Source organism: Drosophila virilis, chromosome 5 (genome assembly GCF_030788295.1).
Source record: "Drosophila virilis strain 15010-1051.87 chromosome 5, Dvir_AGI_RSII-ME, whole genome shotgun sequence".
In the NCBI taxonomy this organism is placed as follows: Eukaryota; Metazoa; Arthropoda; class Insecta; order Diptera; family Drosophilidae; genus Drosophila; species Drosophila virilis.
The window spans coordinates 15,988,151-16,010,082 of record NC_091547.1 but is presented as its reverse complement, the minus strand read 5'-3'; the positions used below and the strand labels follow the sequence as shown (position 1 = coordinate 16,010,082).

The following is a 21,932-nucleotide window of genomic DNA, read 5'->3' as shown; positions in this document are numbered from 1 at the left end:
TGCCTTAAAATCAGCCTGCTACATTTTTAAGTACATTACTCTCGGTTGCCACACACAAAGAGGCCATAAGTTCATTTGCACAAAGCCTACAAAACTGACATTAAAAGCTGAGATATCTCTTTATAATGATATCATGTATGGGAGCTCATTTGAACATTAATAAAATTGTATGCCGCTGACAGCATAAATGTCACCAAAGTGCTATTAAAACTAAATTATAGCCGACATAACCATGATTCATTAGGACAAACCGAGAAGACGCTGAGCAGATATCATAAAAAATACAAGATGTGGCAATAACTCGCAAATTTGTAGCTAGCTTAAATACGAAACAATTTTTTTTTATTAATTTGTAATATCAACGCAAACCAGAAAAAAAGCTCCAAAAAAATGTAGCAAGGCGTGTTCAGCTTTGAAAATGTGCCAAAAAGTTTACAATCAACGAGCGCCTCGGCTTTAATACCCTTTTTATGCGAATTTCAATGGAAATAGGGATGGGTACCCCACATGCCGCAGTGGGACGGGCTTTGTCGGGGTGGGGCACCAAATGGAATAATGAAATTAAAATGCGCCTTTTGCTTTGGCAAACTCAGTCACTTGGACACACAAAAATACGAAGCAATAAAAACAATAATGAAATCAAAAGAATAAAAACAAGCCAGAGTAGCGCCAAATGGAACCAAAGAGAATGGACATTGAAATGGATCGGTTCTCGTTTGGAATTATAATGAGCTTTATTTTCATATTTTGTTTTGCTCCCTTTCATAGCAGCGGGTTTCGGAAAAACATTATTTGAAGAAGATAATTAAATTTAGTGCAGTATTGAGTGATAGATATTTCCAATGCAATAATAAAGTTCATCAATATTTCGGTAGAAATTCAATAAATGCTTGAATTCGCTATTAATTATAATTTTTAGATTTTTTAGAATGTGTTTTTATATACCGTAAAGATAATATTGATTCCGAATTTTAATGATGGAAATTGAACTAAATTTTGGTATTTAGCTTACGTTTTGTCAACTATTTATAATCAGAATTTTTGATAAACTTTAAAAATCATTTAAAACAAATGATTAAAGGAGTTAAATAAGTCAATAAATGAACCCATTTAACATATAAATTTGACAAATTTGACATTTTAATTATGTTTGTAAATAAATGCTTTTGTGAATATGAATATTTTTTTATATAAGATGTTAAAGTGAATGTTAATGTTGTTTAACTTGTAAATATTTAAAATATTTTTCAATGCTATGTTTTAAAAATTTAAATTTGTTAAAACGATTTATTGAAGCGTTTAAATACGCATGAGCTTTCAGACAAGCTGTCAATCTGTTGCACGCCAATGCCAAAGCCCCATCCATATAAATATGTATGCACTTATATTTATGCCAATATGGAGATATTGTATACAAATAACAGGTGGCATTTCCGGTTTTGTGCACCATTGGCCACACAATTTCAATGTTGCAGTGCAAATATTGTTTTTATGGCAGCACATACCAAATACAATTTCAGGTAAATATTGTGTGTAACAAATTTGAGACTTAAATATAACGAAAAAAAAAACATATACTTGTTATTAGTATCTTTGTAAAGGTTAATATGAAACGGACTTACAGAGCAATAAAAAGACAGGGAAATATACTATGGCAATCATTTTGATTGTTCAATTGTCTTTAAGTATTTCAAAAATTTCAATTTTAAATTTTTCATAGTTTCATAGTTTCATTAACAAATCGCATATGTCCATCATACTGTTGCAGCCTTTTATGTTTTTCAAATTATCTTGACAAAACCCGGCATTTTTACAAGAGTGTTTAAAATTCTGTGTGCTGAAGACAGCCGTTTTTTCTCTAGCTTAATTTCGTTTTGCTCTTTTCTGTCTATCGAATGCCTGCGGCTGGGCCGTGCCGGGGATTTGCGACAAAACTTTCCGCTTATTTTGTCGTCTGTCTCCAGACGAAAACAACGACGGCGACGGCGACTGCGACAGCGACATCGACGAGAACTCCGCCTGAACTTATGTGGGCAAATATTTATTTTAGGATTTTTATGAAGTTGGCAAAAAAGAAATCAAAAGCAGAAACCGGAAAATCTCCGTGTTGCGTCTTGGCTAATAAAACTCAACTTAGACTGAGTCAGTCGGCTGGCTGCTTCAGTCAATAGCCGCCGGAGTGCTTCTTGAAATGATTTAATAAATTATTTGAAAAAATCTAAACATAAAAATCAATTAATTTTTTTACTCTTTCTGCCAATATGCTGCTAATTGAATTTTTCACAATAAATAAGAGTTAAAGACCTAACCAAAAATGAAAAAACAAACCATTGTCATATCGGTTGAATATACTGGCAGAGACCAACTGCCTATTCACTACCATAGAAAATGTCCCTGGTTCAGACTAAATGAATTATGTAACATGTCTAGCCATTTAGTGCCATAATTCAGAACAATCTATGCTAGCAGACACATCAATGCCGGGTAAAATGGGCCTAGTTTAGGGAGTAAGCGGGCCGCTTTGGTGCTGGGAAGGGATCCAAATTGCTCGGCAGCGAGACAAATTGCATTTGCATAGGATAATTGGAATTGCATATTGAAAAATGTTTATGCCTTGAAATGGAATGGCAAAAAAAACGATTGAAAACTATAATTTGTTGGCGGTTTTGTGGCTTTTCTGTGGCAGTCCGATGGTAAACAGTGTGGGCTTATTTATCTACTCGCACGTGGAGGGGCAAAACAAAATGAGTTTTAAAAAAATCAAAATCCGTCTTTGTTGAACAAATTGGCTTAACAAGAAAGCTAAGAGCTATTGTAACTTAAATCGAAGTTAAAAAACTTGGACATATTTTTCTGCAATATTACCCTCTTAACGAATTATAAAAATATTTTCTGAGTTGATTTTCCCCGAAGCTAACAAATTATCCGGCTTTAAGCTGTCACTTTGCTTTCATTTGGACCTTACGAACAGAAATTTTAAAATTTTAGAGTATATTCAGATTGTTAATGTGTCGAGGATGCCTGTCGCTGTCCGCTTGGTGGAAGCATTGGCCATAGTCACACTAATGGCTCTCATCACATGTGTGTCTCTCGGCGTAGTCATTGCTCAGCGGACGCTGAGCCTCACCATTACATTCATAGAGGTAAATCCAATAGAACATTCACACAACTTAGATCTTAAATACATCGATTTCTTAGCCAGCAGCAAATATACTTGACGTAGTTCTGATCATGGCCGAGAAGATGTTCATAGGCGCCTTAGTTTCCACGGTTGCTCTAATTAACACCGTTTGCGGTGCATTGCACATGATTGGTTTTGCCTGAAGAATTAATTGACTTATACATTGTCATGGCCTGTCATTACTGTGCATTAAATATATTTCCTGTCGAGATACATTTTAAGTCAAATCTTAAGTATTGTAGTTTGTATAAGCGTTTCTTTTACTAAAAATGGCTAAATTTTCGACGAATTGTAGCCTAATGCCAAACAAAACATAACTATGTATTTTGTTGCATATATACTCATGAAATATTTGGGTTTTTAAAGCAACGAACACTTCTCCAGCTGCAATTTAAAAGTCGGCTTTGACCCTTTAGCCAGCCAACTATAGAGTAAACGAAACAAGAATTTATAAAGGCACCGCACTAATATTCAATCAAACAATTTCACGCCCCAATAATTTTTTTAACCCCCCGGCGGCTAAACAAAATGCACTCATTGCAGCAAATTTGCGCTATACTTGAAAAATCTGGAAAAAATCAAGTTTTCTAATCAAGGGTGTCCGACTAAGAGGTACCCTGTATACAGCTGATTTGATTTAAAAACCTAACTTATCCTATTGTTTAATTAAATTAATTTTATAATTTCTAGAAAATTTACAAAAGTCGAGAAACGTTTTTTTTTCAGCAAAATTTAATACTTTAAGACCCTAGACCCAAATCTAAGTCTTGTTTGTAAGTATATATCGTTCCTCAAGATTTGTCAGATTTAGATAGACAGACAGATAGAGGTTCGTAAATATCTACGACTATCTTTTATAAGTATTTTCTCAACTGCAATATACCCTATTTCAATCCATTCACAATAGTAGCATGGCATAAATGGAAAATAAGAATAAGAGCTCGAATGAATATGTCTGTTTCTGCTTCGAAATACTAACTTCGCTCGAGGATGTCCATAATTTTAAGGCCCGTATACCCTAAGCCCCTCTCAAATGTTTTGAATTATGGGGTTCACTTTTATTTGGGCCTGGCACGTTAAGGCCGCCTTTAATGTTTTAGCACCTTTTGCGCTGTTTATTCTATTATTTAGTTATTTATCAATGCTTCAGTATCCTTGCCAAACTGGACCTCAATGGGACATGCTCGCTCGTTGTGTAGGAGTTGTGGGCTTCTTTTTTTTTTGTTGGAGTAATTCTTGTTGTTTTGATTTAGTGCCAATTTCGTGCAGAAAAATTGTTTAATGCCTCGGGGGCAAAGTTAAAAAACAAGCAGATTACAGACGGAAATTGAAGCGGCTCGAGATGCCAGTTAACAAGCGAGAGAACAATAACAACTGCGTCACCTGAGGGTCAGGTTTTTTGTGGCCTGTGTGAGTTTGTCCATTGTAGCCAACACCTGATAATGTGGATCTGAAACTGCTGAAAAAAACTGGATTGGGCCAGTTCAAGCAGCAACTTGCACAATTTGTGCCAGCATTGTAAATGAAAGAATTTTTATTTTTCCATTTATATATAATCGTATATTAGGGTTGTTCCTTATGGATTATCCAGTGTGAAGCGAAACCAATCAGATATAAAAGTGTTCTCATTGCGGTTCTCACTTACGTCAAACATAAGTACGCCCGGACTTGACACATAATCGAAGTGGTAAACCGAATTGGGATCCTCTAATTGCATCGCAGTGCAAATCTGTTGCAGAGTATAATGCATAAATTCAATGCACATGTCACATGACCAATTGTTGATCTGCAGGTGAAAAGAAAACATAAGCAACACAAATTAAAATTGTATTTACTCACATTATCGCTAATTAGTGAAGTCAATGAGCAGGTGGTAAGGTTTTGTACGTGCCCAGTAGGCTGGGGACGAGCTACGTAAATTTCCTTAACACCCTTCAAATAGCAGTCTGACCACCACATTAAAGCTTCTTCTGGATCTGGTTTGGAGCTCGAGCGTTGAATATCAGAATGTGGAAGAATTACCTTACATTCGGCAAATCTGCTTGAGTTTTTGTTTAAGGCCCTATAAAAATAGAGGGATGGAAATTAACTTATGAGTAATATAATAACATACTCACTGTATTCGTTTGTTACAGTGCGCACCCATTGCAGATCCATAGACCACAGAGAGTCCGCCTACGCTGCACCTGAACACACCATGGAACTCGCCGCCATCAGATCTTAATGAGGATAAACTATCAGGTGCGTCTGTAAATCAATCAATGAGTAAACTTTAAAACTTATATCTATTAAGCTTTTGATAGTCCCACCTGAATATAGAAAACGCTTTAGCTTTGTCTCCATCATTTGGCAAGCTCGCTCCCTCTGCAAATCAGCCGGGGTCCTTCCCGAATTGTTTGGCTTGGCCAAGCACAAGTATATGGTATTTCGGTACTTGGTTCCCAGTATTCTCCAATCTCGACTCTTGTAGGGCGTACGCATCAGGGTCTGCAACAGTTCGTGCTGAGTAACAATGTCCGCCTGCACTACAGAACCAAGATCCGAAGACATTTTGACCATTTTATCGGGATGGTCTCTGATAAAGTACAACATATTATCTAAATACTCGGCATGATGCTGGTGCTCATCAGGCGAAACTAGTTGCTTATTAAGATTCAAGGGGAAAAGTTCCGGGCCAGGTATTACAAGAAACTTTAGCTCATTTGTATCGGAGCTATAGAAGCGCTCGCTGCTCACGCTGAAGCAACCAATTACTTTGGGCTCTAGCGTAAGGACCTTGCAATTTTTTTTATATTGTTTCTTATATTTTTTTATATATTCATCAGTCTTAAAAATAACTTTAGTGCGGGAATCCATGATAATTCCTGTGAAGTCAACTTCATTGAATATAGCTTTTTAATACAGAGTTTGACCAAATATAAGTTTACCTGTATCGCCTAGTCAAGTTCTTTAATGGGAATTGGCAGTGCAGCGACAAAATTTTACTATTGAATCCATTGAAACGTCAAACGACAGTGTTAGACAGTCGTTTACAAACGATATTCAATAGTATTGCAAATTGGCAGAAAAGTGTGTTAATAAATTTTCTACGATTACAAAAGGAAGGTTATCAAACATATTGAGGGCGTTGCCTTTATTTGAAATAAATTTTCTTATAAATCAAATTTTAAGCAAGAACATCGGCCTCAGGCACTTCTGGACCCTGACTGGTCTCAGCTGTGGCCATCTCTGGTTGCTGTGTAGTGCTGTTGACAGCTTCAGGCGTAGCAGCCTCCTCAGCCTGGCTGCAGGCGCATGAATCGCGAGTGTTTGCTTCAATCCACTCGTTAAAGTTGCTTACGCGCGTGTAAACTCCGGGTGATCGCGGCTTGGCGCAGCCCTCGCCCCATGATACAATGCCCGCCAGTTGATAGGTTTGCCTAGCGCCAATGACATGCATGGGTCCACCGCTGTCGCCCTGGCAGGAGTCCTTGCCGCCCTGCTCCACGTAACCGGCACAAATCATGTTGTCAGTTATCTTGGCTGTTCCATAGTTGGTGTCGCGGCACTCTTGCTGTGACAGTATAGGTACTTCCACCTCCTGCAGAGTATCGGAAATGGGTCCACCCTCACTGAGCGCACCCCAACCCGTTACCACGGCTGTTTGGCCAGCAAACGTTTCCGTGGGCGTCGGCAGGCAAACGGGATGCATGTCAATACCAAGACGCACTGGCTCATTGAAGCGAACCAGGGCAATGTCGCTGTCGAAGTTCTGTATGCTATAGCTGGGGTGCACAAGGACGCGAGCCACACGCCTGTCCACAATTTTCACGTTGCTGTCCTGGCGATTGTGCTCTAAGAGGCGCACAGTGATCAGGCGATGGTAAAAGCCATTGACGCAATGTGCCGCCGTCACGGCGTACTGGTCGTTAACCAGAGAGGCACCACAATAGAAGCTGCCAAACCACATGAGCATGGCCATCCAGGGATATTCGTGCACTTCTGTCTCCTGGCCCCCAACGATGCGATGACGCGTGTTGATATTGCCGCAAGCACAGGCTGGACACTCCCGCTTGGCGGGCACACTAGTGGCTGCGTACTCTGGGCCTATAATGGACACGATCCAGTCAAGGAAGCTGTTCTGGCGCAAATTGCTTAGAGACTCCAGAATCTTGGCTGGCTCTGAGGCGCTGCGTAGACTGGGCGTGGCTAGGGTGAGGCCCAGCAATGACAGTAAGCAAATGTATCTCATTTCTGTAACGAACTTTTCTGGCCAACTGGCAATTGGCAACTGAATCGGTGCATCCTTGCCACTGGCAGCAAGAAGCCAAGCTAGTAGAACCCTGCAACTGAACCTGAACGAACCTCAACCGGCTGCAGAACAGGCTAGACCAGCCACCAAACCGGACCCACCAAAGGTTATTGCCATTGTACTGATTGGTATGCTGAATCTCTATGAACATTTTACTGCTGTCTTTCATTCGTGTTTTTTTTTATTTTTTTTATTTTATAAATAAGGTAAAGACATATAAATATTATCGAATAGTCGAAGTCTTTAATACACTTGCAGATGCGTTTGCTAACAAATTTCTTTAATTTAGGTGAATTTTGATAATTTTGTGGGATAATAAGCGCAACATATAAAAAGAAAGGAACTAGTTTTTTTAATATTAAAAAACTAAACTTTCAATTGCTTTTTGTCTTAAATATTTCTGCGGAGGTTTCACGAAAAAATAAAAGTTTTTGGATATAAAAACTTGGATTTCGTCAAATAATAGTTATTGCGCATCATTGAAAATAATTTAAGTGTTGATTTAATTTAAGGCTGCTATGAATTACTTTTAATAAGAACTAACCCATTTGCAAGTGTATTATTGGGCATCACTACTACTACTACTACGAATGCTGAAGTCTGTACCAATTACTTGATCTTCTTGGTCTCTGCATGGCACAGACAGGCTTGTTTAGTGAGGTTTTTGATCCAGGTGCCGTAGCGATTCACTCGCGCATATACGCCTGGATAACCAGCCTTGGCGCAGCCCTCGCCCCAAGATACGACGCCGGCAATCTGATATTCGCGCGTGCCATTAGGCACAATGTGTAGGGGACCGCCGCTGTCGCCCTGGCAGGAATCTTTGCCGCCGTCATCGTAGCCACCACAGAGCATATTGTCTGTGATCTTGTTGCCATAACGACTCTTGCGGCACTCGTCTTGCGCTAAAATGGGCACTTGAACCTCCTGTAAGAAATCTTTAGTAGCCGCTGCCTAAGAACTCACTTATCAGCCGCTGTTTCTTACCTGGAGTGTATCAGAAGTGGGGCCACCCACTTTAAGCGCACCCCAGCCAGTGACAATGCCAATTTCGCCCTTGAAACTGCGACCTGGCGTGGGCATGCAAACTGGATGCAGCAGCTCATTAAACTCCACAGGCTCATCCAGCTTGATGATGGCAATGTCATTATCGTAGTTGCGTGCGTTGTACTTTGGATGCGTGATGACCTCCGCTACTTTCCGATCAATCTTTTGCAGATGCGACATCTTGCGATCGTGCTCCAGCAAACGGACAGAGATTCGCTCCTTGCGGAACCCATAGACGCAGTGCGAGGCAGTTAGCAGGAACTGATCGTTGAGTAGAGAGCCGGCACAATAGAAGCGTCCGCCATAGAGTAACATGCCAACCCAGGGATATTGATGCACCTCCGTCTCCTGACCGCCTACAATGCGCTTCTGAATGTTGGCAAGCCCGCAGACGCAATCGGTGCAGTTCCGTGGCGGGCTTAAGGTCGGAGGTGCCGGTGTTGTCGCTTTTCGGGTTGTCGTGGGGGCCACGGTTGTGGTTGTTGAGGTCACAATGGCTGGCATCTCAGTGGGCGCTGTCGCTGAGCTGCTCAGTGTGGCCACTGTGGCCGTTTCTGGGGCAGAGCCGGGGCGCTGCGGCAACAATGATAGAACCCATTGTACAAACGTATTCTGGGACTGCTTCAGCAGTGGCGATGCTGGCGTTGTGCCCGGCGAGGGATCTGCTGACGTGTTGTACTGCTGAGATGCAGCTGATCCGAGCAGCAGCAGCAGCACGCAGATCGGCAGGCAGCTCCAAGACATTTCACAAAAAGTTTGTGTGGTGGCTTTCTCTACGCTTAGGCGACACCACCAACTCGTGTGGCTCGTTGCAAACTGAAAAGTCAGCCACGAATTTGAAAGCCAGCGACAAACATTTCACCCAAATTCACATGACAAGCAACCGGCAGAAAAAAAGTGGTTCTGGCCTGTGGCACGTCCACTTTGCCAATCTCCACACTCATGCATGTGTGCGTGTATTTGTATTCTACGCATGCGTAGGCTCCGCCGGCTTGACCATGATAATAATACTTCACCCAGCACAAAATTAAAACTGAACGAATTCCATTCAACGCCTTTCTTATACCCTGACGACAGCTAGCTATAACTTACAACTTATTAGTTTGTTTGATTTTTAATAATAATAATACAAAAGCTTAACTTCCTCTAGATCAGTGGCCTGCATTATGTTATTCATAAATAATGTTTTACCTACCTGTATATCAAATACCTGTATATCTGATAGAACAGGTTTTTGTTGTAAGAAGCGCATTTAATCTTCGCTTCGCCGAATACAAAAATTCTCTGCTTTTTTTTATATATGAGTATATTTTGTTTTTGTTTTTGCCACTGAAGTAGCGAAAGTTTTTCTCGCTTTTGATTTTATTGAAATAAAGTTTTTATATGCTGTATATTCGCAGTTCGATTGAACGACGCGTCGTAATTTTACTTTCTTTTGATTTATTTTATTGGGCTTATGTGTATGTGTGCATTTTGTTTGTATAGCAAACTTTTTCTGTGTGTGTGTTTTGGGCATTACAGTGCTGGCAATTTTTGTTTTAGTCGTGGAGCGACTACCAACACTGCTAAATCGTTTACATTTACACCGTTTACGTGGTTGGCCAGGTAAATATACTGCTGGCTGCTTGTACAGTCTTGTTAGAGGAGTTTCTGTGTATTTAATTGGGTTATGAAAAAGTAGAGATTTATACGACTATAGGGTTAGCCAACAGATGATTCAATTGAAGAAGGTAAAAAGTTTCATTTAAATGTTATTTTCTACTGCTTAGTAACTGTAAAGGAGCAGAACTACAAATAACAGACAGCCCTAATATTTTGGTATAGGTGCTCGTTAAACTTAAGGAGCACTTAAGAGGTAAAACTATCTTTAAAGAAACTGAGCAGCGCCACATTCACGGTAACCAGAAAAGACTTTTTGTTATGTGTACAACAATTGTGAGACAGATTAATGTTGGCCAAACAACGCTGAAGCCGCGCGTGTCTCGCTTGGCAGTGAGTCATATATCTGGTCATGGCTCAAGTAGCCAGCCCACGACTATAAAATTTAATGGTTGTGTGTGTTTTTTGTGTGTGGGGGAGGGCAGTTGCGGCTGCGCCGTTTAGTCGGGCAGTTGAACGTTTATTGATAGATGGCCACAGTTGACAGATGAGCTCGGCACTAGTACGATGCAGATGCAGCTGGGCGAAATGGGGCCCGGCCACTGGAAAAAGTCATTAATATGCGCACACATAACACTTGGCATATTAATTGTCCGCGTAATGCGGCTAAGGGCCGTCCAAAGTGGAGAGTCGAGTCAGTTAGCAATGCTGATGACGAACTTATGTCGGGCTCAGCTTCAGTCTCAGCCAAAGCCATCAACCCAACCGCAGTTAAAACAAAGTACCATTTGCATAATAGCCATGCTAGACAAAAAGCCAAACAACATATTACCCATACATATATATTTAAATGGGAGTGTTTTGTGAGTGTGGTTGTATGTCCGTTGGGTTATTTATGCGATGAGGTAGTAGAACTGCGGACCTGCACTTGGCGGCGCAATTATGCAAGGCTGTCTCGTTATGGACTTCGAAACGTGACCACCAACAAAGTCCGACATCAGACCCTCACCCTGGCTGATTGGTGGGCAGAGCATGGACAGGGTTTAGATGTTAAACACGCTGGCAAATATGTTAATAGGCTTTGTAAAATGCACATTAGATGCTACCAGGGAACAGGCATTAAATTAGCTGCGGGCCAGCAATTAGAGCGATATTTAGTGAGTATCTGAGCTTTGCAATTTTTTATAAAAGTAATTGAATTATTTGTAGCAATAAATAAACCTTGGCTATATTATTTGTATTATCAAAACATGCTTGCATATTTAAATTTTTAAAAACTGAAAAAAATACAACGCCACATTTTCATGCATGTTTGAGAGCTGTCTGCAACAAAGGATCCAGTCAAAAATACCGCCGCGGGCTACAAACTGGAATTTAAATTACTCCCTTTGAATATTGTCCGAAAAACCTCAAAAAACAATTAAAAACGTGTTGCTGTGACCCTTCAATTTCGCCTTTTCAGGGCAAGCGTCGGTAAGCCGGGTAGCTGAAAAGTTGGGATATGTACATACATGTCGCGGTACATGGAAATGAAATTTTCACAGACAGTTTGGCGCGTGTAAAAATTTCACTCTTGATTTATGCGCGAAGTGCGGGAGAATAGCAACCCTCAAAGCGATAAGGGGGAAGTTTCCATTAAAGCCAACGGCAATTGAGTGGCAACAGAGATATTGCAACATATTTGCATAGACAACCTTTATGGCCAACTATTACATCGCATAGATAATGTTTTGCTATGCGCACTGCGAGCTAGCATAAAATTTTATAAGCCAAGTTAATTAAACTGGCAGTTGGTAGCTGGCAGTTAACAGTTAACTGCCAGAATAGTCTGTCTGCTCCTTTCGCAGCTTTGCGGTGGTGCAGGCAACTTTGTTCATTTGCAGTCAAAAATTTAATTAGTTATTCCATTTGCGCTTTCAGTTATATATATATTTGTTTATATATATGTATATACATTTTTTTCTGGCACTTTAGATTTCGGCATTCATGCAAATTAAGCCAATGCGCTCTTTGGCATTTTGGTGAAAGGTGTGCGGTAGCCCGAAGGACTCGAGTGTGGTCGGCGGCAGAAGGTTGTATTTCGTTAGAGTTAAGAATTAAATGTGCATCCCGATGTTAATAAATAGAATATGGCCCAAATTGAAAAAGAAAAACCATTGAGCAGGTTTTGAATGCAGCAGCAATGTCTGCTCAAAGTGATTCATTCATAAATAAGGAGACCAGAAGACATGAATGCCTCAAAAAGAATTTCCACAACTGACTTAAATATGCATCAAAGGACACGCAAGAACATGTTGCTACTTGAACAAGCTCCGTAAAATAGTGCAGCCGTTTCCACGGACAGCCGGAAGCGGAGGCAAAACTACCGTGAAGGTCAAAGAACAGGCTGTAACTTTACTTGGCATGCAACGCGCCATGCCTCTAACTTGCCACCGAGTCCAGAAGGCTGTCGAAAAGTTTTGAGTTTTGCAGCAAAACTTGTAGCGCTTGTAAGTTGAGAGCCAGCACGCGAAATTTGTCGATTATGAGTTGTACTTGCAGCTGGAGGATACAATTTTGGGACATGCTCAACTTGCAATAATTTGCATGCAACTCTGAAGTGGAAGGTAGCATGCAACCAGAGTGGCTCACGCAAGTCCTATAATAAATTAATTACAGTCATGTAAAAACCGTTGCATCTCAATTCAATAACTATTCCAACCAAAGGCGCTGAGCAAAGCGTTGATTTTTCCTACCTCTGCTGACACTGCCACCAAAAAACATAATATTACACTTAAATTTAAATTTCCTACCAACGTCATTAGATTATAACAAATACATATATGAGATAAAGTATACCTTTACGAAAAGTAGCGCTCCATAGCTATTTACGTAAGTTCTGAATTATAGCTTGCCATAAATCATACTTACTAGCATATATTTATAAGCCTTATATTCTTATGCTAATGTTAGCGACCTCTCGATGGCATAAATATATCTTCAGGCAGTACGAAGGATAAATGTATACATTTTAATTACACCAAATTTGGTCAATGACCTAATTAAAATTATACAATTATAACACTCTTTAAAATTTTTCAATGTTATTTTTTAAAAAAATTTTAAAAAATTTCGAAAAATGCAATTTTAATAACGAAATACCATAAAGCTTGTGGGCGCTTTCTCAGTAGATTTAAAATGGTTTGTGATAAACCCGTACATATTTTCCAGAAAGGATGACAAATTTTTTCATGCCCGTCATCGCCGATAATTTAATTTGCGTTATTTTGCCGCTGCCACTTCCGCTGACAATAAAATTAACTGCGGATTTAATTAATTGCGGTTTGCACTTTTCGCCTTTTAACCAGTTTGCTGTTCAGTAACAATTTATTCCACTATGGTTTGATTTTGTTTCTGTTTTTTTTTTTGTTTTTTGTTTTTATTTTTATTTTATTTTTTGGGTTATTGCATGGCGACTTTTGTTGATTGAATTTTCATAGGAAATCAGTTTTTAATGAAATTTGCATGGACCATGCATGCAAAGCATCAAATAAATTATTTAATCAACTTTTCAAGCCAACAAAAGGCGCATATACCGGATATAGAAGAATGTAAAACAACTATGACACAAGGTTTTTATGGTGTGCATTTTTTATATATATATATATAATTGAATTATCTCTTTAATAAATATAAACAAGTGGGAATTTTTACGAACTATTTCACCATATTTTTAAATTGCTTAAGGCTTAAATCATATTAATAATAATTTGAAATTGTTATTGTTTCTTGAAAATCAGAAGTATATTGTTATGTGATAAAGTCAGTGTCCTACTCAAGAAATAGCTACTTAACTATTTTTAAATAAAAACAAAGAACTATTCTTATTTATTTAAATAATTTAGTTTCCCACACTCAACTACTTATTCTAATGATCAGCGCTTGCATAGATCAGATGGAATTTTATTGCTTACTTTTGCGCCAATTAAAAAACGGCAATCAAATTTTGTATAACAATTTTCGGTATCTTAAAAAGGGCCAGTTTGCTGTTGTGTTCACAATACAATTTCCATGGACATAATGAGCCTTTATGAGGCATAAAATGCCCCATTTGATAGTAAGGGCACGACTAGACAAGCAAAACGCAAAGAAATTCCAATCACCTGTCTTCAGCATTGAATTCGATTTTTACGCTCTGCTTTCGCCTTCAATTCGTGACAATCGACTGACATTTGGTCAGTAACAAGAGCAAAAAACAGTCACAAACCTCTATTTTATGTGGTCCATAATGTTTCTGTTCAAAATCCCCCCACTCTATTTACATTTTCCACGCAACTTGAGCGCTTCGTTTTTTGTGTTTGAATTGATTTTTTTCAGCGGATTTTTGTCGCTTTGAATTTCGATTTTTATGGTCGTCAACAAGCGCTTAAAGTGGCAAAGCGTGTAACGCTCGGGGGCTCGGGGCTTCGAATCGGCTGTCAAATGGTTCTAAACTTGTGTGGCTAATTGGAACAGCTATTTGATTGGCGGAATCGTTGGCCGAAGAACGATGCAACGTTTTCCTTTCGTTTTTGGGAAGAGGACTTTAAGCAACCGGTGCTGTTCTCTACTTTTTAGTTGTGCTTTTTAAACTAACAAGTGATTGGAAGCACGTAAAATAATCTATAAATATGTCTGCTTTTTTGAAAAAGGCCTGCTTAATTAATAAGAACAATAATCAAACATTCGCTTATAATATTTGGTTTGCCCTAGGAATAAAACAACCCATTCAAATTTAATTATATCTATATGTAACAACTTGTAAGTCTCAACAACTTATCGAATTATATTACATTTTATAACTTTTACTCCCGCAAATCGATAAGCCCTTGAAACGCGATAAATATCGAATAAACTATTTAAAGGAAGTTTCTTATTACCAACCAATTTGAAACCAATAGAGATCACACACTATTTAGGAACACATTTACTTTGTGCACATCTGTGATTTGCAACGACCTAGTTTCGTGCTGCACTTTGTAATTTTCAGACAGTCGAATTATCTGGCTAATGAACGCAATTAAATAAATTAATGTTGAATATTAATTATGCCCTTGCCTCTGACAAGGCAGCCCTTAAAGGATGCTTCAGCTGCTTGTCTCAGGCCAAATTACAATGTTATTTCTCTCGAGGCGTCATTTGTCGTGCATACGGAACGCAATTAAAATATTCATGATGTTGCTGCTTGGATTTCAATCAAGCTAGTTAAAACAATTATGTGCAATTTTGTTAATGCTAAATGGATTACAATTAAAGGTGCAATGACCATTTGGGTAAATAGCATAAGACAAATGGACAACTGCCGGCAAACAGGAAAACTAATGACATTTGGTGCAAATATGCAAAATTCAGCCAAGCGGCTGTAGCTGCTGTTGTGGTTGCTGTGGTTGTCGCTCGTACTGCTGGTTTGGTTGCTGCATGTACATTTTCTTCATCAATGATTAATTGTTTTGACAATTTCGGCCTGGCAGACATCACTTTCAAATTCCTTGCCATGCCTGACAGTGCCCAAAACGAGTGCGTCGAAAATTTCGCGACTAAATGCAAGCTCGGAGCTGCCACCGTGCAACTGCTGGGCTGCATTCGCATTCGCATTCGCATTCACATCAGTTGCGGCATTTGTTGTCATAGCAACTGGGTATGTTTGCGGGGAAGGGGAGCAAATCTTTCACACCTCCCCCTCTGGCTATGTTATTTTCGTGGCTTCAAAATTGATGTATGATTTTGCAAGCAGCAAAGCTGCCCGTAATGGAACATTGAGGGGCTATGGGTCAGCGGGAATGGCAGACAAACTACATGCAGGCCCTGTCAGATATTTGAAGATTTATAATATGGCTTCTGTTGTGCACAGATTGAATGAATGATAGAATGAAAAGTTGTCCAATTCCAGACCAAACTTGATATGCTTTAACTGGCGGTTGAACGAATTCAATTTAAAATTTTAATACACTTTTCGCTCAGCTCAATTTTCTTTAATGTAAGCTAAAAGACAATTACTCCACCATCAAAAAACATAAGTGGCAACCCTGCTAAGCTAAGTCTTATATGAACCCATTCCTTATCTAAGCCCCAATATTGAAACTGTCAGTAGCAGTGGCTTCAACTTTCTATTGACGCTCCACACCTTTCAGCCCAGCAGGTGATAAACTTTCACTAGATAAATCTATTTGGCTCTGGGCCGACTGTTTTCCTGTGCGTCCGTTCCACTTAAACCAATTTCCTTTTTGCAACCAAACGAATTAAACTTAAAATAAATAAAGTAAAACCCAACAACAACACATTAAACAGTTTTCACTAGAACAGTTTTGCTGTAGTTTAAATGCCAGCGAGTGCTCGTAAAACTTTCGTTTGACCCTTGTCACTCCCCATCCCATTAGAAACACCCCCAACTTAACAAACGGTGGCAAGTGCGCACAACACAACACTGTTGTCGTGTAATCAACAGAAAATTGGCACCCGTCGATGTCCAAGTGCTGTCTGTGTCAGCATCGTTTACTCTAAATTATCTAGGGGTTGCCCAGCTGACCATCTGACCAGCTGACCGACTGGCTTAGTGGAGGGTGGTCTGTACTTGGTAAGTGGGTAATATTTACTTGTGCCCCAATAAATTGTCGTCTTAGACGCATAGTTGTTGCCTAGTTTCAGGCGTTCACATCTAATTTTCCTTGCCCATTACCGACCGTTATCGTGTAATCGTTGCCCCCGTTAAGTTTATCACTTGGTTCCATAAATTATGCACTTAGACTTCGAGCTTTTTGGTTAGCAAATACATTTTACTAGCTGCTATGCACGTGCTTTGCATTTAACTAATTTATTTGCACTGCACTTGATACTAATTACCTGGACTCCAACTACAGGTACAGTTGCCCGGCGCAGGCGTTACCTGCCAAATATTTACCGCTGGTCTCACCTCGCCAGCTGTCGGAGTATTACGTGCGGGATAATTAAGCGGCCAGCCAAATGCATTCTATGCCCTCGATGGGGTCAGCGCAGTTTCAGGTTAATATTCAGTTTTAAGCAGTTATCCCCTCTGAAAGTGGGGGAGCTTGGCCAGTTACAAGCTGTTTCACGCGACACGTTCCACGGCACAGTCACTTAAGCGAACCTGCAACAGCTGGAATGGAACCTGAAACTGGAACAATTTACGTGACCGCTTTGCAAAAGGGGCTCGTTAGCCATAAATTAGTAATGGGAAGCATTTGGAAGGGTTTTCATATCTGCATAGAATTATAATAATTAAATTCTTTAAATAGTCATCATTGCCTGCTTCGATTCGATCTCCAGCCATCCACATTTCGAATCCCATCAATGCTACCTTGAGTAGCCTGTAAGCTTTTGACAAAAGTATTCTTTTTTTACGACTCTTTTAAAGCGCCTGCTGACACATATTTAACACTTGCCCTTCTAACACTTGCCATTATTTATATTCTTTGGCTGTGTTACATTTTTCGCTGACCGTTGAACATTTTTTCCGGGTCATACCAGTCATAGCGTTTTACATGGATAATTTTCGCAAGCACTGCACAATTTTTCGACCAGTCATGCATTCCATTTCCTATTTACATTTATCTCTCGTTGCTTTTTATTTATTTGTACTGTACACAAAAGTCAAGAAATGTGCGACTGAACCAAATGAATTTAATGGAAAATGTGATGCGCCAGGGTTGTTGGCCCATAGGCGTCATTGTGACGGCAGCCCAGGCGCCAGCTAAACGCGATCTGCATTGCTGTGTCCGTTTTTATATGATTTTTAATTTATTTGTATACACAAATAAATATATATACAACACAGCACTCTGTTCATAATCTGAGCAAAGTATATTTGTTTTAAGTATCGTCCGCCTTTCAGCCTTTCAGCCTGTCCGACTCTACTGCAGTGAGCTCTCTTAGAGTTTGCACATATACATTTGTCAGGGCTTAAGGCAAGATTAATCACATACCTATGTCCGGTAGCTACAGCTAACAGTTTTGCGCTCACTTCCACTTCTGTTCCAATAAATCGCAAAAACCTATATTACCGAAAGTTACAGTGTTAAAGGGCGTTTCTAAAGCTGTTAACAGAGTATTCAAAAGTCAGTTTTACCAGAATACTAAGTTTTTTACTTCCTTTTTGGTACTTGGCTGACCAAATGGTGCCAACTAGACGCTGCGCAAAAATTGTTAACAATTTGCCAAGTAAATGTAAATTGGGTGCAATGCACGACAGTGCGTATGCGTGATATTTTCCGGATAAAAGAAGTGAGTGTAAGGAGCCAACTTATAAATTAATATGAATGTTGACTAACTATATGTTAGATCCGTTTTTAGAGCATGTGAAAATTGGCAAAGGTTTTGAATTTAAAACAGATATTTTTTTTTAATTTTGGCCAAACTCTTGCACGATTATTCTTTTATTTGGAATCTTTGGAATTGTCTTTCTTGAATTACTTCTCATCTGTAGAACAAAAAATATATAACTAAAAAATGCTTTAAAACCTGTGAAACAAATACAAATATTTGTTGTTATTCAATAAATCTCTACCTGAACACTAAATTTTTGCATGCTTCTAAATGAATAGGAAGTAAAAACATATTTGTTCGAGGATGTGAGAAGGAATTTGAACAAAAGATAAGAAGTGCGTGTGATCCAATGATCTTTTCTGATAGACTTAGCTTGGATTATTTATTTTTTACCTTCACTGAATTTCTGTCAGCTGATGGCTCTTGTTTTAAAGCTTCTGTTATTTAGTGACTATTTGTCAAATGTAAATTATTGTAGAAAATCGTATGAAACGGAATACGCGTTGTCATAAATCATTCAATGGGAATCCCAGTTACAAATTCTGTGCATGCAAATCAATTGCTCAATTGTTTCAATTGAAGCGTAGTCAATACAATAAAATATATGCCCATCCAATTCGTAGACCTGACACGCTGCTCATCCAGGGCGAACCAGGCACAACAAACAAGTTGCTGCCCATAAATAAATATCGTATAAGCCCAGTGAAGCCCTTCGTTAAAAAGAGTCGGAAAAATAAAGGCGAAACAATAATCGCACATAGAATATAAATTTCTGTTCGCTGTATCACAATAAACTTAATTTGCAAATTCAATTTAAATAATACCACACAGTGGGCCTCGCTAAAAAAATACAAATATTTCCATACATGAGTGTGCTGCCCATATGTATGTATGTTCGTGTATATTGAAAGTATATCGCGAATCTGCAGTTGGTCGTTTCCATATAAAACATCACCGCAACAAATTCAATTGTCTGGATTTAGTTTTGTGCCAGCTGGTTTTGTTTTGCCTTCGCGTAGGATTAAATTTGTTTAAATGGAAAAAATTGTTAAGAATTGGAATTGCTGTCTCTGTGATATACTCTTTAAAGGGGTAACATATATAAAAGCACAGTAGTCACCTCATGATGGGCATATGCTCATGGCAAATCACTAACAATAAGCTTATGCCATCCATGTGATCACTGCATTTGGTAGGGTGTCTCTTAATCGACCACTTTCGAAAAAAGCTTCTTTTATAGCTCGAACCAAGGCAGAAGGAAGCATTTCCGATCCCATAAAGTACATAAATTCGTTTATTTCAAAAGAATATATATTCTTAAAAATAAAACCTATACTTTTCGATTAAAATTTTCCCTGTGTCTTGAGTCGTGTTCAAAAGACAATTTCATCCAGTGCACCATGTAGAAACTTTTTGCAGCTGCAAAAATTTAATTAAATTTAATGCTTGAATTATTTTAATTTCCTTCGGACGCCAACCGTGTCCAGCACAAATTAATAAACGACAAAGGCACGCACGCACCTCTGACTATAAACCTGCATGGCTTCAGCTGTTGCTGCAAATGACGAGGTCGATTTGGTTGCTGCACTGGCTGCCACGATGGTGACACATGTATTAGAATCTCTATGGATTGCCAGGGCACAAATGGAACTGACAACTTGTCGCATTGGCCGTGCTGGGTAAGCGGAAATTAAAAGAGGGCAAGCTCAATACACTGGACATTGCTTAGTTTCTTTTCATTTATTGGTGTTGCATGAAATTGTGTAATGTATTACTTAGAGCCTTAAAAATCAACTTAATATTCAAATTAATATGCATACGAATTAAATTCGTGCGGGGCTACCCTTTAAAACATTCTAAAACGCAACGACAAAAACCTGATTCGCAGTTTGCTTCACACCTTTAGAAATGCATTTAAGTGTTAATTTTATTATCTTAATCTAAGCTAAGCTTCTCAACTAATAGTATTGTCTGCTGCTGAATCGATAACCCTTTAACGAACACAGCACAAGCAGAATACAACAAAATTAAGCCTAAAGTGAATCTGGAACAGCAATAAATTCTATCCGAAATCTTTCATTTCAATATAAATAACGAAATACCTATAAGTATATAAAGACGGTTTGTTGTAAGTTAATTTAGATCACTTGAGGGTCGCATTGTGAGGTATGTTGAACACTTCAATACTATAATGGGCTTTTCATTGTATGCGAGAGTAGCCCATTGCTACTGCCACCATATTGCATAGATATTCGATTGTAAATCTCCATGGATTCACAGTTCGCTGTTGTAGACATCTTATTCCATATTTTGTAGCCACTGTGATTTATTTGTCAGATTAGTTTTATTTTCATTTGATTCAGTCATTTGGGTGATTTCAAATTCTATTCACTATATTCGGCCATCCACACTATCATATGCTCAAGATTTTAATATTCAATGCAATATCAATACTTTTATATCAGTCATGAAACCAATGCTATTGCCAAAACATTTGGACGACCTGATCGATACATTGCTTGCCTGGAAGTTCGATAAGCGTATAAATGTGCCGGAAGTAGACATCTTTAAGCTTTTACAGATTGCACGTGGTGTATTAATAGAGGAGCCAATGCTTCTGGAGATAGAAGCCCCAATAAATGTGCTAGGCGACATACACGGTCAGTACGGGGATATGCTTCGCTACTTTGACTCAGCAGGCCATCCACCAAAAGCGAGTTATCTCTTCCTTGGGGATTACGTTGATCGTGGCAAACATTCTGTGGAGACGCTAACCCTATTATTGGCCTACAAGGTCAAGTTCCCGTTTTCCATGTTTCTGTTGCGCGGAAATCACGAATCGGCCAGCATCAATCAAGTGTACGGGTTCTTCGATGAGTGCAAGCGCCGCTTCACAGTACGACTATGGCGGTGTTTTGTGGACACATACAATTGCATGCCCGTGGCGGCCATTATTGGTAACAGGATATTCTGTTGTCATGGTGGCCTGAGTCCACTGCTGCATGATTTCAATGATATACGCAACCTGTCACGGCCATGCGAAATCAAGACAAATGGCCTGCTCTGTGATTTGCTCTGGGCCGATCCTGATCCGGCCGTCGTTGGGTGGGCCAAGAACTCACGGGGCGTAAGTTTCACTTTTGGCGCTGACATTGTCATACAGTTTATCGCTCGGTTTAACCTCGATTTGGTTTGCCGCGCCCATCAAGTGGTAGAGGATGGTTATGAGTTTTTCGCCAAGCGCCAACTTATAACCCTCTTCTCTGCGGTCAACTACTGTGGCGAATATGACAACGCCGGCGCCATGATGTGCGTTGATGAACTTCTAAATATTACGCTGGTTGTAATGAAGCCGAAGAAACGCGAGGGGGAAGTCAAATTCACTGCCCTTGTGGAGAAAGCGCCGGAAAAAATGAAAAAATAGATGGATACTACCAGTTACAAGTATTCTACATTTACCAAGGGATCGCATAGCTACATTGGTGCTGGACGTGTTGGTCGATAAATAGAATGGAC

General features: G+C 39.3%; 5 protein-coding genes across 6 annotated transcripts; 2 read left to right on the top strand and 3 right to left on the bottom strand.

The window, feature by feature from the left end:
• Positions 1–2,939: 2,939 nt before the first annotated feature.
• On the top strand, positions 2,940–3,402 carry LOC26531440 (uncharacterized). The gene is made up of 2 exons (XM_015174845.3): positions 2,940–3,143; positions 3,199–3,402. Exons 1-2 carry the CDS (start codon positions 3,018–3,020, stop codon positions 3,322–3,324), a joined length of 252 nt encoding a protein of 83 aa, XP_015030331.1. The 5' UTR covers positions 2,940–3,017; the 3' UTR covers positions 3,325–3,402.
• Positions 3,403–4,717: 1,315 nt separating this feature from the next.
• LOC6626886 (protein cutoff) lies at positions 4,718–6,214 on the bottom strand. 2 transcript variants are annotated; one of them, XM_002049687.4, is made up of 5 exons: positions 6,109–6,214; positions 5,491–6,045; positions 5,299–5,428; positions 5,021–5,243; positions 4,718–4,967 (listed from the first exon to the last, which is right to left on the bottom strand). In XM_002049687.4, the coding sequence occupies exons 2-5, from the start codon at positions 6,035–6,037 to the stop codon at positions 4,758–4,760; spliced, it is 1,110 nt and encodes a 369-aa protein (XP_002049723.2). In that variant the 5' UTR covers positions 6,038–6,045; positions 6,109–6,214; the 3' UTR covers positions 4,718–4,757. The 2 variants fall into 2 exon arrangements, with proteins under 2 accessions (XP_002049723.2, XP_032292809.1); XM_032436918.2 differs by having other exon boundaries at positions 5,491–6,057; positions 6,109–6,208.
• A 68-nt stretch (positions 6,215–6,282) lies between these two features.
• LOC116651100 (trypsin-1) lies at positions 6,283–7,462 on the bottom strand. Its single transcript, XM_032436919.2, has one exon. It carries the CDS (start codon positions 7,410–7,412, stop codon positions 6,348–6,350), a length of 1,065 nt encoding a protein of 354 aa, XP_032292810.1. The 5' UTR covers positions 7,413–7,462; the 3' UTR covers positions 6,283–6,347.
• Positions 7,463–7,938: 476 nt separating this feature from the next.
• On the bottom strand, positions 7,939–9,345 carry tpr (tracheal-prostasin). The gene is made up of 2 exons (XM_032436916.2): positions 8,460–9,345; positions 7,939–8,399 (listed from the first exon to the last, which is right to left on the bottom strand). The coding sequence occupies exons 1-2, from the start codon at positions 9,261–9,263 to the stop codon at positions 8,082–8,084; spliced, it is 1,122 nt and encodes a 373-aa protein (XP_032292807.1). The 5' UTR covers positions 9,264–9,345; the 3' UTR covers positions 7,939–8,081.
• Positions 9,346–20,753: 11,408 nt separating this feature from the next.
• On the top strand, positions 20,754–21,845 carry LOC6627016 (serine/threonine-protein phosphatase PP1-alpha). The gene has a single exon (XM_002049690.4). It carries the CDS (start codon positions 20,884–20,886, stop codon positions 21,838–21,840), a length of 957 nt encoding a protein of 318 aa, XP_002049726.1. The 5' UTR covers positions 20,754–20,883; the 3' UTR covers positions 21,841–21,845.
• The last annotated feature ends 87 nt before the right edge of the window (positions 21,846–21,932 follow it).